Source organism: Lissotriton vulgaris, chromosome 5, assembly GCF_964263255.1.
Source record: "Lissotriton vulgaris chromosome 5, aLisVul1.2, whole genome shotgun sequence".
In the NCBI taxonomy this organism is placed as follows: Eukaryota; Metazoa; Chordata; class Amphibia; order Caudata; family Salamandridae; genus Lissotriton; species Lissotriton vulgaris.
Window position 1 is genome coordinate 118628017 of NC_141693.1, and position 16805 is coordinate 118644821.

The 16805-nt window shown below is 42.0% G+C and overlaps 1 protein-coding gene across 2 annotated transcripts in view; it reads right to left on the reverse strand.

The window, feature by feature from the left end:
• Nucleotides 1-16805, reverse strand: part of AGPAT2 (1-acylglycerol-3-phosphate O-acyltransferase 2) — a 453413-nt gene that overhangs the window by 117657 nt on the left and 318951 nt on the right. For both annotated transcript variants that reach the window (XR_015295860.1, XM_086921038.1), the window contains exon 4: nucleotides 12387-12482. Coding sequence is in view for 1 of the 2 variants with exons in the window: in XM_086921038.1 (XP_086777164.1) it covers nucleotides 12387-12482 (96 nt within the window). In the remaining variant the exon portion in view is untranslated. The remainder of the gene's footprint in view (nucleotides 1-12386; nucleotides 12483-16805) is intronic.

Genomic DNA, 16805 nt, shown 5'->3' on the forward strand with positions numbered 1-16805 from the left:
CCTGCCGGGGAATCGCAAAAATGAGTGAAAAAAAAGGTCAACTCCGTTCTCTCCGCATTTCTGGAGAAAAATGAATGCTTTCACCCTTCTCAAACTGGCTTTAGACCTCAACAGGGCACGGAGACGGCCTTGTTAGCTGTAGTTGAAGAAGCCAGTAAAACTTTGGATGCTGGTGATTCCACAGCTATTGTCATGTTTGACCTTAGCGCGGCCTTCAACACGGTCAATCACCATCTTCTAATCATAAGACTCCGAGAGATAGGAGTCACAGGAACTCTACTCAAATGGTTAGAATCCTTCTTGGCTGACAGGTGATTTCAGGTTTTTGAGGACAATTTCATCTCTGAAAGTATGCCTTTGAGATGTGGGTTACCTCAGGGCTCCTCCCTGAGCCCCATGCGTTTTAATGTCTATTTGAGCACCCTGGCCGAGATGGTCGAGCCCTCTGGGGTCCGGATTGTTTCCTATGCTGATGACACTCAGCTGATTGTGTCTCTTAATCAAATGGACAAGACGGAGACTAACCGGGCCAACTGCTTGGAAAGGGTCTCCACATGGATGGATGGCTCCTTCCTAAAACTTAATGCAGCTAAAACAGAGCTGATGTATTTGGGCAAGACTGCTAATCTGGATGCCAGCGTACTCTGGCCCATATGTCTTGGTGCTATGCCCCCCCCTTAGGATCAGATAAAAAGCGTTGGTGTATGGCTCGATCACAACTTGAATTTTAAGGAGCAGGCGCGAAGGGTGGAAGGTACCTTCTATGGTATCCTGAAAATGATTAGGAAAATTCTCCCACTGCTGCCTTTCAATGCTAGGAGACTATTGGTGCAAGCCTTGATTCTTTCTCGGCTTGATTATACCAACATGCTGTATTTAGGCTCTCCATGCTCTACCATTAAAAAATTGCAAATTGTTCAAAATTGTGCTGCAAGACTCCTTATGCAGGCCCATAATCGGGAATCTGCTAAACCTTATATCATCTCCCTGCATTGGCTTCCGGTTGCCGAAAGAATTCGGTTTAAGGCACTGTGCATTGTCCATAAGACTCTGCTAAAGCCCCAACGATTCTCCGAGTATCATCTCTCCCTACCTCCCTAAAAGATCTTTGCGCTATGGGAAGAAACAAGGGACACTTGGATAAACAGAGTTCGGAGTGGTGGACGCCTGTTCTCATTCATTGCTGCGAAATGCTGGAACCAGCTACCAACCTACATTCGGCTTGAAGCTAACTATCTTGCCTTTCACAAGCTCCTGAAAACCCTTCTGTTCTCTTGAACGCTCAGCTGTAGTTTGGTGATGACTCTGTCGTTAGCGCTGCGAGGCCTTCTGGTAGCCATGCGCTGTACAAATGTTAAATTCATTCTTTCATTCATTGAATAAACACTCGACAAAAAGCTGCCAAAACATAAGTGGCATTAGAAGTGGATATAGCTGTTGTACAGAAAAGTTATAGAGAACACCCATCACCTGACTTTCAGGCAATAACGACCAAGAAATTTGAATTGAAAAACGATTTTCACTATGATAACAGAGAAAGCCTTGCTCTGTTGCAAAAGCATTCACCTATGAACATTGGGAGAACGCAGGAAGGCTATTGGCCTTACAACTGAAACAAGGTCTACCATCCTTGCAGTTCAGAACTTCAGTGAATGCATATTGGTTCCTGCCACTGACATAACAAAACAGTTTACCTCTTTTAATCCAAACTGTACACTTCCAGGTGCACCCTGCGAAACCACCCAGGAAGATGCGTTCATTACCAGACTGCCCATTCCAACACAAACACACCATCTAAAGGAGGAGCTGGAGGATGGCATATAAGCTGAAGAGACTGGGGAAGTCATCAAGGTAATGAAGAGAGGCAAGAATTTAGGGGAGGATAGTTTCCCTGTTGAAGTGTTATAAGGCTATTAGCTCCTGAAGGGTTCCTCTTCTGGAGAAAGCATTCCACGAGGCAGCAGCAATGGGTTCCTTCAGTCCAGAATTTAATAGAGCCCATATCTACTTGATACACAAGCCTGGCAGAGCTAAACAGTTACGTAGCAATTGTAGACCCATCTCTCTACTTAACTCAGATGTGAAATTATTGGTGAAATTACTGCCCATGAGGATGGGCAAAGTTATCCCACTACTGATCCACAGACACCAAGAGGGGTTTGTACGTAATGCTCCACATGGAATCATATGCAAACACTATTGCACTTACTGTGGCAGACCAGGCATGGAGCTGCTGAGATGGTTTCTCACCCGCAAAGCTGAAAAAGCATTTGATCGACTGGGGTGGGGTTCTTTGTTTGACAGGCTGAAACACTTTTGCCAGGGGCAAAAGTTTAGAAGCAGGGCCAGTGGCTCAATCAGAATCCTGCAGCGAGGATAAACTGTAATGGCTTCCTTTCCAAATCCATCAAAATTAACAGAGGCAGGAGTGCTTTCTTTTAACGTAACATTTCACGATAGCACTCTACCCCCAGGCAATTTTCATCAGAGAATCGCCAACCACTACCCATACAGCACATACACCAGCGGGAGAGCTGAAAGTGATGTTATAAACAGATTTATATAAAGAGTTTTATATAGCACTGGCTAGAACCGAAGTTATCAGAACGCTTTACATAAAGTTCCAACTTAGTGAACAAACTTACATCAGTTACAAGTTACAGGTGCCACTCGTGTGGTGTTTTGTTTTCCTGCATTGGGAGAGACTGTTTCGTCGAGGGACTGCGAGGACCAGCATCCCACTTTAAACCCAGCCGCAGCCTCTTCCCTCAGTGCCTACACCCACTAACTGGACCTACATTTACTTCTCGCAGCCCCCGCTCCGCGGGAGCCGCTTGTGTGGTGTTTTGTTTTCCTGCATTGGGAGAGACTTTTTCGTCGAGGGACTGCGAGGAAAACCAGCCCACTTCAAACCCAGCTGCAGCCTCTTCCCTCAGTGCCTACGCCCACTGTCTGGACCTACATTTACTTCTTGCGGCCCCCGCTCCGCGGGAGCCGCTCGTGTGGTCTTTTGTTTTCCTTCATTGGGAGAGACTTTTTCGTCGGAGGACTGCGAGGACCAGCAGCCCACTTTAAACCCAGCTGCAGCCTCTTCCCTCAGTGCCTACGCCCACTGCCTGTATGGATATTAACATGTCAACCGACCCGCGACGCGGGACGAGCGCCGGGCGCAGCCCGGGCCAAGGGCGGGCCCGTTTTAGCCCGTTCAAGCCCAAAGAGACCGGACCGGGCCCCATCTCTTTCGCTCATCCCTAAAATAAACTGTATGTACTTTACCACTGCAAGCTAGTAACTTTGGTTGAGGTTTTTTCATTGATTAATATGCCAGCACAGGAGAGTAAGGGTAGAGCTGCTATAGGGGGGCCTACTTTAACAGGCACCCTGGATAATTCCATAACAAGAGCAAACTCCGTAATAGACCAAGGGATTACTCTGATGGAACGCCGGGTGTCCCAAGACTTGGCCATGGCGAAAAGATCGTCCCTGGGCCATATCGCTATTGCTCGAACCCCAGAACACCCAGTAAGAGAAAAAAACACTGAAGTACATGCACTTATTCATAGCATCCCTACCCCCGAGCAAGAACATACTCAGCCCAGGAGTGTCTCGCATTCACTAAAAGCTGTAGAGGTTAACACGGATACAATAAGGGTCTCCTCACCAGAAGAACTTGATACCATGCAATTAAGGGAGAGAAGGGAGGGGGCAAAACCTAAGAGAAAAAGGGCTAATGCAACTGTGGTGGGTGGTAGAAAGCCAAAACTAGCCAAAGGGATGGGGAATAGTGACATATCCCACAATCAAAAGGGGGAGGGTGAAAGGGTCATTCAAACTAGGCAGGTCACAATGACATTAAATTCTTAATGTGAAGACTATATTTTGGAAGTTTTACCTAACATTGAGATAAGAAGCGAGGAAGATGAGGTACCATTGTTAAAAAAACTGAGGGCCCTGCTAAAATCCTCGCTTATACCCCTAGAAGCTAGATTATCACAGATTGAAAAACAACTCTCATTTGGAAGCAATTACAGTGGGATTGTCAACCACTTTGAAGGAAAAGGAGCCATGCCCACCCAATGCATTAGTCAATATTGACTCTGTTATACATGAAATTAGTAAATCCCCACCCCTCCCCAAGCAACTAAATTCAAATAACTTAAGTACATCAAGGAACAACCCACTGCCAGAATTACTTGGTCCCACTGTTTCCCTTGAGAAAGACATTCCCCCAAATGATGTTAGAGGGGGCTTGATATTAAACACACCTCAAGGGAGACATGTTATAAACCTTCCCCCAGAAACAAGCCCATACCTAGTGGTATTAACTGGAGTTCCAGAAATAACTACTAACACAGTGGAATCAATTATAACCCTGAAAAATAAAGTAGCACATTGGCTAAACACTAATCGACCTTTACCCCCACACATGACGAGTAAAATACTAATGGTTAGAAGAACAGCATGGGTGGGGACCAGCACAAAAACTATCCCGGGTGACTGTGTATTGGTCAATTTTAGAGATCCCCGCACGGTTGATTACATTTGTAGTGGGAGAAACTATAAAACACACTCACTTATTGAAGCCCGGCCACTTTCCTACTTTTACCCCGTAACTGACATACCTGGCTGTGATGACAATTGGACACCGGTTACGTATCAGAATCAGGATAGAAGAGAAAGAGGGGGGTACAGCCAAATAAATAGATGGAGAGGCGTCCCAAACGAAAATACGTTTAGTTGTTTAGAAATGGTGGACTGACGGAGGTCGACTGTAGAACAAAAAAATGAAATTAAAGATGGGCTACGGAACCAAAACTTTCAATATCCTCCCAAGTACACTACATTAGGTAATAAGGAAGACATAAATCGCTCCATTGATAAGTGCGTAACAGGGAATCTTAATACCCCGTTGGCTTTATCACCAGTGGTGTCCCAAGAACAAGTGATGGTAGAGAACCAACGAGGGAAAGAAATGCAATTAGTACAAATACCGCCGTGCACTAGTCCGGTTGTTCTAAATAACGACAGAGCCCCAAATGATATTGCACCTAAAAGCGATGCTATTAGCCTATTATCCTGGAACGCAGCGGGCTTATTAAACAAATGCAAGGAGCCGGCGTTCTTGTCTTTTATAGAAAACTATTCAGTTATTTGTTTACAAGAATGCTGGGAGAGGGAGGGAATCCATATAAATGGTTTCCGTACCTTCTTCACACCAGCCAAATTGTCAAGGAGGGGTAGAAATTCAGGGGGGCTCTGTACTTATATATCCAATACGGCAGCTGCTACTGTGGGAAAGCATAATATGCAATCAGAGTACTATCAGATTCTGTCATTAACCCTGGGAGAAACCAATCTTGTACGTTGGTTAACCTTTATAATAGTATCCCAAGGGAAGAATTAAAAAATGTTTTCGAGGGGCTTATACAAGGCATGCAGAAATGGATTGAGCACATGCAGGGGGGGACTGTATTATATAAATGGGAGATTTTAACTGCCATTTATGTAATCATAGCTACTCGGGTGTCTGTGGGTTGGAGAATTTAAAGGGTGACCCTTGCACTCATTTTGAACATACCAACACTGGGAGTTTTTTTAACTCTTTGATTTCCCAATTAGATCTGGGATTTGTAAATGAATTATGCAGTCCACCGGTTATTTTCCAACCTACTTATAACGGCAGGGGTTGTTGCTCTGTAATAGATTTTGCCATGGTTTCTAATTGCTATTCATGCAATATTCTTGGCTTCGAAACGGGAGACATAGCACTAAGCGATCACTTCCCCATTCGTTTCACCTTATACTGTCCATCTCGAATTAACAAGAACAATGATGCAATTGATAATCTTTATAACTATGGGCTAACCTTATCAAAATCAAATGGATACTCTATAAAATGGAATAAAGTTGTTTCCACGTTCCTCCTTGCAACATTGGTGAAAAATCAGTATGAGGACTTTATGATCTGCTTATCAGAAAACACTGACCGTCCTTTAGTAATTGCAGCCTTTCAGAAGATTTCTGATGAAATAGGCAAGGCTTTAAAAAGGACACCTAGGAAAGGTGCGAGAGTAAAGGCAGAGGGGTGGTTTGATTCTACGTGTAGTAAGGCACACGCAGTCCTAAAAACAACCCTTAAGAGGGAACCAAAAAACGTTATGGAGATAAGAAAGGCAAGAGCCATATATTATTCTACTATTAAATCTAGGAAAAAGGAATTGAAGCAGGAAGCTTGGCGTGTTCTACCAAGCATGTATCCTGAAGGATAACACTGGCTTTTGGAAGGCAGTTAATGCCCCCTTCTTTGTGAATAGAAACACTGACTCCATAGAGATGGCCATAAATGAAGAAACCTGGGTAAATCACTTTACTGCACTGTATACAGAAGACGAACATGTGGGAACAGGGCATACTAACAACCCCGGGTGGGAGGGGACAAATCTACAGGGTTTGTTTCCATTAGATATCGAGTTCACTCTATCTGAGGTGGAATTAGGAATTACGGAAAGCGCAGCTGGTAAAGCAGCAGGCCCAGATGGGGTCCCAGTAGATATTTATAAGTCAAATACAAAATTATGGGCGCCCCTCCTGACTAATGTTCTTAATAGTAGCAATAAAATAGGTTTTATCGACACCTGGCAACAGGCGATCGTGGTACCAATATTTAAAAAGGGGGATCGAAATGATCCCAAGTGTTATAGGCCCATCGCCCTTTTAGATTCCCTGATGAAAGTGGCAGGCAGAATTATTTTAAATAGGTTGTAGGCATGGGCAGAAGAGATAGGTGCTTTTTCGAAATTTCAATACGGTTTTAAAAAGGGATTGGGTACTGTCGAACAAGGGCTAAATTTGGCAATATTAGTAGGGAAATACGTGGTGGCAAAAAAAGGCAACTTATATTTAACGTTTGTGGACCTGAGTCCGGCCTTTGACTGCCTGAGTCACGAAATTTTATGGGATACTTTGTCACAACTAGAAATCGAACCCAGCATGTTGAATTTTATTAAGGAATTATATAGGGGCGCAGGAGCAAAGGTACGTTATGGATGTAAGGGTGAATGCACATCTATATTCCCCATAAAGAAAGGAGTCCGACAGGGCGGCATTCTTGCGCCCTTTTTATTCAACCTTTATATAAACAATGTGGCCAATCATCTCATTACAGAAAAACTGGACTATCCACAGATTATAGATAGCCCAATTCCTATATTACTGTACGCAGACGACGCGGTAATCATGGCTAGAACTCAAGTAGGCCTACAACACGCGCTCACCACGTTTTCAGATTATATGGGAGCCAGAGGCCTGAAAATCAATATTGGGAAAACGTTTAATATGTGCTGTGCAAATAAAATTAATGTTCAATGCAACACGTATTTAGCAAAGTCAAAGATAGAGACACCTAATAGCTTTTCTTATTTGGGGATTATTTTTAACAAGAGGGGGACTTGGTCGTCAGCAGCCGCTTCAAGACAATTAGCCTTTGCTCGCGCAATTGGAGCTGTACGACAGTTCGCAAATAAATTGGGGGGGGGGGGGGGGGTCGACCAGTACACATTTTAGTGGACATTTACAAATCAAAATGTGTGTCCACTGTAACATATGGGGCAGGTATATGGGGGATTGCAGATACTTAGGAAATTCAATTGTGCGAAAATGCTTTCCTCCGCTATTTATTAGCTGTCCCAGGTTCCCAGGTTCCCAGGTTCAACATCTACTTATGTATGCGATAAAGAATAAGGCCTGGAATAAGTTTCAGATCTTATTAAAATAAGCCCTGTGCTTCTATGGCATAAGATTTGGACATCTGAAGAAACCGGGTTTAATAGGGAAACCATACAGGACTGTTTAAAGCTCCAGGGGGCACATAAAATCAAGTGGTTCAGATATGTAAAGGGCTTTTTAACAGAGATTGGGCATCCTGAATATTTTGATTCCCCTATTGATTTAATGTTAGCAGCTTGAGGGAAAATAGGGGTCTGTTTTACAAAATCAAATAATATCGCAGGGACATGGTCTACAGCAATATTTAACTTCTATCTAGTTACTCAAGGATGATGCTAACACAATTCAGGGGAGATAGCTTTTTCAGACTAGTTACCTTCCCAGAAACAAATAGCTGGACAAAAAACTTGATTTTGTGTCCCTACGACGATGTATCACAACAGTCTATGATTCACTGTGTTTTATTCTGCAAATTCTACTCTCACCCTAGGAAAAAGTATATATTATTCCAATTGAAGAAATGGGGATTGAGACAGTGTAGACCAGCCCTTTTGAAACTTCAGATGCTGGAAGATGAAATGACAATGTACTTAGTATAAGCATTCTTGAAATGTATTATTAGATGTAGATCCTCCATGAATTGAACCCCCTTAATTGCTTTTAACCCCTTCCAGGCTCATGACGAGCTGGGCTCGTCATGGTGTAGCCTCCTCAAACACTGATGACGAGCCCAGCTCGTCATGAACAATGGACTTTTGAAAATTACAGCACAGCAGCAAAATATCGCTAGCAGCGATGGTGTTAAAAGTGTTTTATTCTGCAATATATAACTGTAATGTGTAATTAGATGCAGATCCATTATGAAATGAAACCATTTAATTGTTTTTAATATTGAAAATGTTTGTATTGTATTTTATCTTGTTGCTTCATTGATATTAAAATCAAAAAATCGAATAAAGCTATCTTTTGACTTTGACTACAAAAGATACCAGTAAAAACTTTTAAGGAGAATGGAAGAAAAGGAAAATGGGGAGGAATGGAAAGGGGGTGAGGGCAAAAGGGGTAGGGTATACATACAGCGGAGATAGAAAGGGAAAGTTTGCCCAAGGTCTGGCTGGGTAGGTGACGGCCGAGGGGGAGTCCGCGGCCCATCTCCTCTTCAGCCGTCAGGTAGCTCCACCGGGCATCGGTCAAATGGCTAGGTCTCAACAGAGAAACATTAAAGGGGTAGAAGGCGAGAATAAGGGAGCATAGAGGGGTGGAAGGGGGTAGGGTGAAGGGGTAGGAGGGGGAAACGACAGAGACGAGGGAAAGTCAGCCCAAAATCCGGCTGGGTAGGGGACGGCCGAGGGGGAATCCACAACCCATCTCCTCTTCAGCTAACAGGTAGCTCCACCGGACATCGGTCGATAACATCTGATTACCATTGCCACCTCGTATACTTCCATCACAGAGGTCATTACCAACTTTTCAGGTTTCTCAGGCTATAAAATTAACTGGAAGAAAAGTGAAGTTATGTCAATGGCACCACCCAGCAGCGAATAACCACGGTCTACCCTTCCAGTGTTTATCAAGCAAACTGAAGTATCTGGGAATCCAAGTCAGTAGGGACCGCTGCCTTATGGCAATAGACATCATCCCAGATGCCGATTGATTTTAGAAAGTGGGAAAAGATGCAATTGTCATTGTGGGGCAAAGTCCAAAAGTGAAAATGGTGGCTGTGCACTGATTCAATTATGTCCTCAGTATGCTACCACTTAGAATAAGAGTTTCCACATTGAATTCAAAGAAAATTTGATTAGACAATATGAGTGAGGTCTGACAACACGGAGACTGGCAGCAGTGAGGCTTTAGCCAGCTACCACAGCAAGAGGACTGGGGATTCCCCATATGCAAACTTATTATAGGGATCGCCACCTACCTCTACGGCATATCATTTTAACTTTCATCTTGAAAATCCGAATTAGGTCTTGATTTGATGTCATTACCAGCGAGGTACGATTGGTTGCCATACTCTTTATAAGAAGGCTCAATTTTGTAGAGATCCAGCTCACTCCCTAATAAAAAATGTCAATGTGTGTATGTATGGTGGCTGTAGTGTGGATTAGAAGGGTTTTCTGAACCCAAGGCGTTCGAGAGGGGAAAATCGACTGATATCACGTCTGATTTTTGTAACGTGTTCAAAGCCCCTCCATTACCGTTGCCCCCTGGGTGGCAAGTAGGTGAGTAGGAATTCGAAAGTAAAAATTACAAAAAGTGTCAAATGTTTGTGCCTGAAAGTTTGTCATGAATACCTACCTTTGAGGGTCAGTGATTCTCCCAATTACAAGGATCAACCATTCTACAAGTGAATGATTTTGCTTTGGGCACACATGTCACTCTGAATTTCAAAAGTGACCTATTTACAGTTTCTTGCCGACGGAGTGGTGAAAATTTTTTCACCAGGAATAATTTAGAAAGCAGAAATCCTGTTCTTTTTATTGGACAGTTACTTATTCTAATCGGGCAAGTCTGCCTTACCCATACTGCAGCAGCAACTACAGCACATTGCATAAGTAAAGATACTTTGATCATGTTAATGCTGAAAACCTAACTGGAAAATGCTGTTACTAACGACTGAAAGAAAATGATGATCAGCACATGAAGCTGAACAAACAACTTACCTTGAATTATGCTCTTTCTTGTGGGTTCTCTATCTAACCACATGTTCCTCACCTTGAAAATATTCCCAGGCACCAGATTTGGTCTGGAGATTTTTCAGCAATGTTCCTTACACACCAGTAGGTTGCGCCGTATGGGTCTGCAGTGACTTCATACCAACTCGAAAGTTATGGAGCGGATCCACATATAAGTGCCACACTTGAACGCTGATGTCATTTTCTTAATCTTTATACCTCTGTGCCATCATACGTAGAGCACTTCGACCAATTGCAGATGCAAGTATGGCAAAATCTAACTCGGAACCTTATGACTTTCAGGAGTCCATTCCACTGTCCAGGATGCAGAATGTCAGTGAGGAATATTCAGCTAGATAAAGAAACCATCTTTAAGATAAGTAGCTTGTTCTGATAAATATTTCTAACCGCACATTCCTAACTTTTATAATAGCTACCACAGCATAACTTCACATAGGTCTGAGTAGGGGACTCAGATTAAGAGCTCTTGCAAGACCAAATTTAAAAAATGGCCCTCCTGTTGTGAATATGTGTAACTACATCCACATCGCAGCCATGCAGAGGTCTGGAACTGGCACCTTCCTTTGCCGTCAGAGCGGTCTTGGCCCAGGTGAGTTTAACAAACAGATCTTCTTGGGTTCTTTCTTAGCCAACACAGAGCAGATTTTAAAAAGGATTACTATCCACCTCGACAGAGTCCTTTTTGGCACTGCCTTGCCTTTCTTTGTTCCAGTGCAAAGCACACTTAGCTGATCATCCACACAATGGTCTTTCATATAGTTAGTGTAGAAACAAAAAAGGCGTTGTAGGATCAAGCCAATTGAGCCTCTTCTCCTCTTTCAAGGGGTTTGGTGGAGCGACAAATGTTGGCAGGGTAATCAATTGACCAACACTGAAGGGTGATATCATCTTTAGTAGGAAGGCAACCTGAGTCGTCGTCATCAATTCGTCTGAGAGGAAAGTGCTGCAGGATGTTGCACAGACAGCATCTGTAGTTCACACTTGTGGTGCAAAGAAATGGTAAGGATAATAAGGGCTGTCTTGATTGTCAAAAACCATAGTGAGCAAATTTGCGTAGGCTTGAATGGCATGCACATAAGGAACATAAGGACTACATTTAGGTCCCATTGAGGCATGGAAAACGGGATTGGAGGAAACATAAGTGTTCGGTCATTCAGAAAATGCACAACAATCAGTGTTTTAAAGAGAGAGGGCTTACCAGCCCAAAGGAGCTTACCAATAACCTTTGACTATACTCAATGCAAGGCAGTGCTGAGCCAACAACAAAACAAACAATACATCATAAAGGGGGGCCTGGAGAGGGTCGAGATTTCGGACTTCACACCAGTGTACAAACTTTTCCCAGCAGCACCCAGTGTAGATGGTTTTTGTGAACAAGCATTGGGCTGCAAGAATGATATTTATCACTAAAAGTGGCAAGTCAAAAAATTCAACTGTCAACCTTTGGAGAATCTATCATATTACTGGTACACCCTGCAACCTGCATTGTCAAAATTAAAGTAGCTTCTCAGATCAATGTCAAAGTTGTTTACCTCAAGATCGCTTTAGGAATGAACAATCACACTATCTTACACATCTACATATGTCTGATCAGAACTAGCACCTAGGTCTGTAGGGCACTATGTTACTCCACACTACCAGATTTCATCTACTCACCACAAGCAATAAGGCAAGCTCTTTAACTGCTGCCTCTCGATGTAAAAATTACTAACAACATTCAATTATCCACCCGCTCCTTTGATATAACAGCTCAAGAAACTACATATTAAACAGTCAATTTATTCCATAAACCTACAAAGCTTTCTTTGGCTGGGGGTTGACTCCATCTAGAAACGAATTGTAAGTCTGAACATTTAGCAACACATAAAACACCTCAGGCTTAACAAACCAAGCATACTCTTAAATACATTTTTCATTAGGTTCCACAGAAAGCATCAGTCACAGGGATAAACTACAAGATATTACCTGTGCCTTGACCGCCAAATGAAAGGCTCCTTTCTTGAAAGGTAGTAAGTCGTCACTTATGTTTCTAGTTCCTTCTGGGTATATCCATACTTTCAACTAGGAAAGAGAAGTGTGGACAGACAATGTTCAAATCTTTCAACAGTGTTACTCACAACTTGTTAAAAACCAAAAACTCCATTGGATTGCAAAATAATATGTCTGCCTTTCATAGTTGCATACATCACTGACAAATCTCCACCACACTTTATCAAATCGTGTTACTCCTGGTCTGCTGCGGTTTATACAGAAAATCGTGTGAGAGCGGACCATTATCCTCATATTCAGAGGACCGTCTTAACAACAACGCTTTTCCGTTGGAAACCCAAAATACAGTGCATCATTTATTCTACCCCTTGCGGCCAGGAGGTTAAAACAACACCGAATTTTTATCTAAGATTTATACAAGTTTCGTTTTTTGCACCATGCCATAATCGACATCGAGAATTTAGGCAGCAACCGCTTATTGTTAACATAAGATTCTATTTGTTTGTATTTCAATTAACCGGTAGCACATCCAGATCACCTGAAACGTTTAACCATCTCTATTCCACGGATTACATCATCTATCTTCATCCCTGAAAAACTGCTAGAGCAATTATTCGTGGCTACTCCAGAAGAAGGCGCTGGTCGGCAAAACGCGCGTCGAGAAGCATTTTATGCCACTTCTTTTTTCTCTCTTTATAAAAGTCTCTTTTTATATAAAGAAACTGTAATTCTTAATTTTATTGTGATGTTATGTAATGTTGATTTCCATATGTGATTATTTACATTTGAGAATCAATTTTTAACCATTGTTTTTTATCTTTTCATGAGAATAAACTGAAAGTCATTTAATTTTTGTCTAGTTATGTTTTCTCCCTTGTCACTTTCCTATTAAGTACTGAATTGCCTAGGTTGTTACATATTACGTGAAATCTCCACCACAAGACATTGTAATAGAATACGTGTGAACTGAGATAACAAAAGAAGCACATTTGACAAGATTTATGCTGATGATATGGCGAGCCACTCAGATTTCGCGGTCCCAAAAGACTGAAGGGCCGACAGGTTAAAAAAAAACCCTCTCTGCCAATCAGAGCAGTTTATTTTTTTAATTTGCAGTTACACTGGAGTACTGTGGTACCAACCATCAAGAGTTTACTATATTTTTTACCTTAAACTACTCAAACACAGCTCAAAATATTTACCCAAATCACAAAAAGCATGCTTTCTTAGAAAAGATCCAGCTTTCTGCCAAATTTAGTGCAATTCTGTTCAGCCGTTTTATTCTAGATCAATTCCCAAAATTCTCACAGGATATAACATAGATAAAATATGTTTTGAAACCTCCCTTATTTTTCTCTGCTCTGCCCCTGCTTGACGGATCTCTCTGAAACATTCCAGGAAGGAGCCGAGTTGGATAAACATTTTGTGAGGGAACGTTTTGTGAAGAATCTTCATACAACTATCCATCTATAGCATATATATAAATATATATACATATATATATATATATATATATATATATATATATATATATATATATATCTATCTCCATCCTTTGTGCAGCAGCCGCCGCACTCCGCTATGACCCCTCCTCTGGCAACAGCGGTCCGTACCGGGCAGCGAGCCCAATAAATTCGCGAACAGTCACCCTCTCGTCCTTTAGGTAAAAGGACAGTAGTGAAGTACGGACTCAAATCAGCGTATCCAAAAGTTTTGTTTATTCAGCAGAAAATGGCAACAAAAACATAGTCACTCCGACGCGTTTCGAGGCTCCTCCCCTTGGTCACGAGTCAGTGGAAGGTGGTTGGTGAAAACATGATAAAGTCCAGATCACATGGTTTTCAACATAAATAAACAAAGAAAATACTATCGCGCTCACTGACGCGAAAGGGATTCCAAAAGGGTACGGTATGATTACAACACAGAAATAATTGAATCATAGGAGCAATACATATACATTGCATTAACAGTATTTTGACAGTGCATTTACGTCATTCAAGCAATTCATATCAGTCCTACATGAAAGCCGAATTTATCCACAAAAATAAACGACGGACTTGAGATTTTCCCGCACAGCGAAGAAAACGCTGTGTCAAAGGAAATAACTTGGTGTCTAATGCAGGTTTACATATATGATGATCACTGCCCAAGTGGGCAATAAATTCAATCCCCAGGATTGGAAGAGTATACATACACACACACACACAAATATATATGAAGATTCATCAAATATCCATTGAAAGATATATATATATATATATATATATATATATATACACACACACCCACATACATATGTGTATACACACACAAATATTATATATATATATATATATATGTGTGTGAACAACTTTACTGAGAAGTTAAACCACATCAAACAAAGGAGATATAAGGAAGGACATCTGATAAGGAATCTCTCATGATTTCTATAGGTTACTACTTGATACCAATTTGAGGAACAAATGGAAGGCGCATTTGTGAATCACGAATAAGAATTATTACAAAAATACTGAACCATCACCTCCTTGATAGTGTAAGTGTGGGCTTACATATAGAAATGACATATATAGGATTCTTATAGGTAACATCCCCCCCATAGCCATAATTTGTTTCACCCATTGCAGTGAGGGACATCAATGCAGATAAAACAGTTGATTGACAATATGATCCAAGGACAGGATTCAGCTCATTGAACCATAATAGGTAACTTGAGAGGTAACCAGCACAGTACTAAATCTTGTTTATTTATTTATTTATTAATGAAATTTTTAGAGCGCGAACAAAGGCCCTTGGGCGTCTCGGCACTATTACGTCTGCAGAATTCAACCAAGGAGGGGAAAAGTGGGTCTACTGATTAAAAAGCCACGTCTTGAGTTGTTTACGAAATGACCAGAGTGAGTGGCTTGATTTAATCGAAGGAGGCAGAGTATTCCAAAGTCTGGGGGCTGAGACAAGAAATCTTCTGTCTCCCCATGAGACAGATTTGCTGCGTGGGTCCACCAAATCGTTCAGACTGGAAGAGCGTAAGGTTCTGGACGGACAGTAAGGAGTCAGATTTTGAGTAAAAAAGCAGGTCCCATGTTATGCATGGCCTTAAACACTATACAAAGAACTTTGAATTTTATTCTATTCCTTATAGGTAGCCAATGTAGTTCTTTGATAGTTGCAGAAACGGAATGAAATTTGGGGATTCTGCCCAGGAGCCTAGCTGCTGAATTCTGGATTAATTGCATTTTGTTCAAAACTCCTTCTTGAGCATTCAAGAACAGGGCATTGCAGTAATGCAGGGTCGACAATACCAGAGAGGTGACCAATGTTTTGCCGGCAGAATCTGGGAGAAAAGGAAGGATTTTCTTAATTAATCTCAGTTTGTAAAAAGCGGCAGAAGTGATCTGGTTAGTATGAGGGAGAAAAGTGAGACGGTCGTCAAAAATGACTCCGAGATTCCTCACCTTGCTAACGGGCTCAGGGGGAAGGCCCAATGACGCGGGCCACCAACAAGAGGACCATTCTGGTGTCAGGTGACCGAAAATGACTACTTCCGTCTTGTCGGAATTTAATTTTAGGCAATTGGAAGCCATCCAATTTCTAATTGCCAACATGCCTTGATTAAGGTCAGCTGCTTTTTTGTGTCCATCGTTCTTAATGGCAAGAACCAACTGAGTGTCGTCGGCAAAGGAGGTCAGGCTCATCCCGTGGGCACGAATGGTATTGGCAAGGTCCGACACATAAATGTTAAAGAGTGTCGGACTAAGGGATGAGCCTTGAGGAACTCCACATGGCAGCGACAGAGTAGGGGAATGGAACGATCCCAGTGTAACCATCTGTGTTCTATTGGCCAGAAAGGACGCCAGCAGTTTCTTGGCGTTATGTTGGACACCAATGTTTTCGACACGGCCGATCAAGGTGACATGATCGACCGTGTTGAAAGCAGCCGACAAGTCAAGCAGAATTAGAACTGCAGTCCCCCCAGCATCCCGGATAGATCTTATATCATCCGCAGCTTTGATCAGAGCCGTCTCCGTCCCATGATATTGGCGAAAGCCAAACTGGGAATCGTCGAGGAGGTGGTGTTCCTCTATAAAGGCCGACAGTTGTAGGTTCATGGCCTTTTCGGCTATTTTTGCCAGGATTGGAAGATTGGCGATTTTAAGAGGTAAAAAGGAGTATGCTTTGCTTAGCTTTGTATCTGAACGCCATAGACCAAAAGAAGGTGTGCCTAAAAGGCAATTATTCGTTTTACATAGAGATACCCCTGATTAAAAGGATGCACATGTTGCAGGTTATGAAATTATAAATAATTGTATATGGATGTATACAGTCTTGATTTTAAAAAAAAGGGAAATATTATTTGTATTATAATTTATGTAGGACACTTTTTGAATTTATGTATGA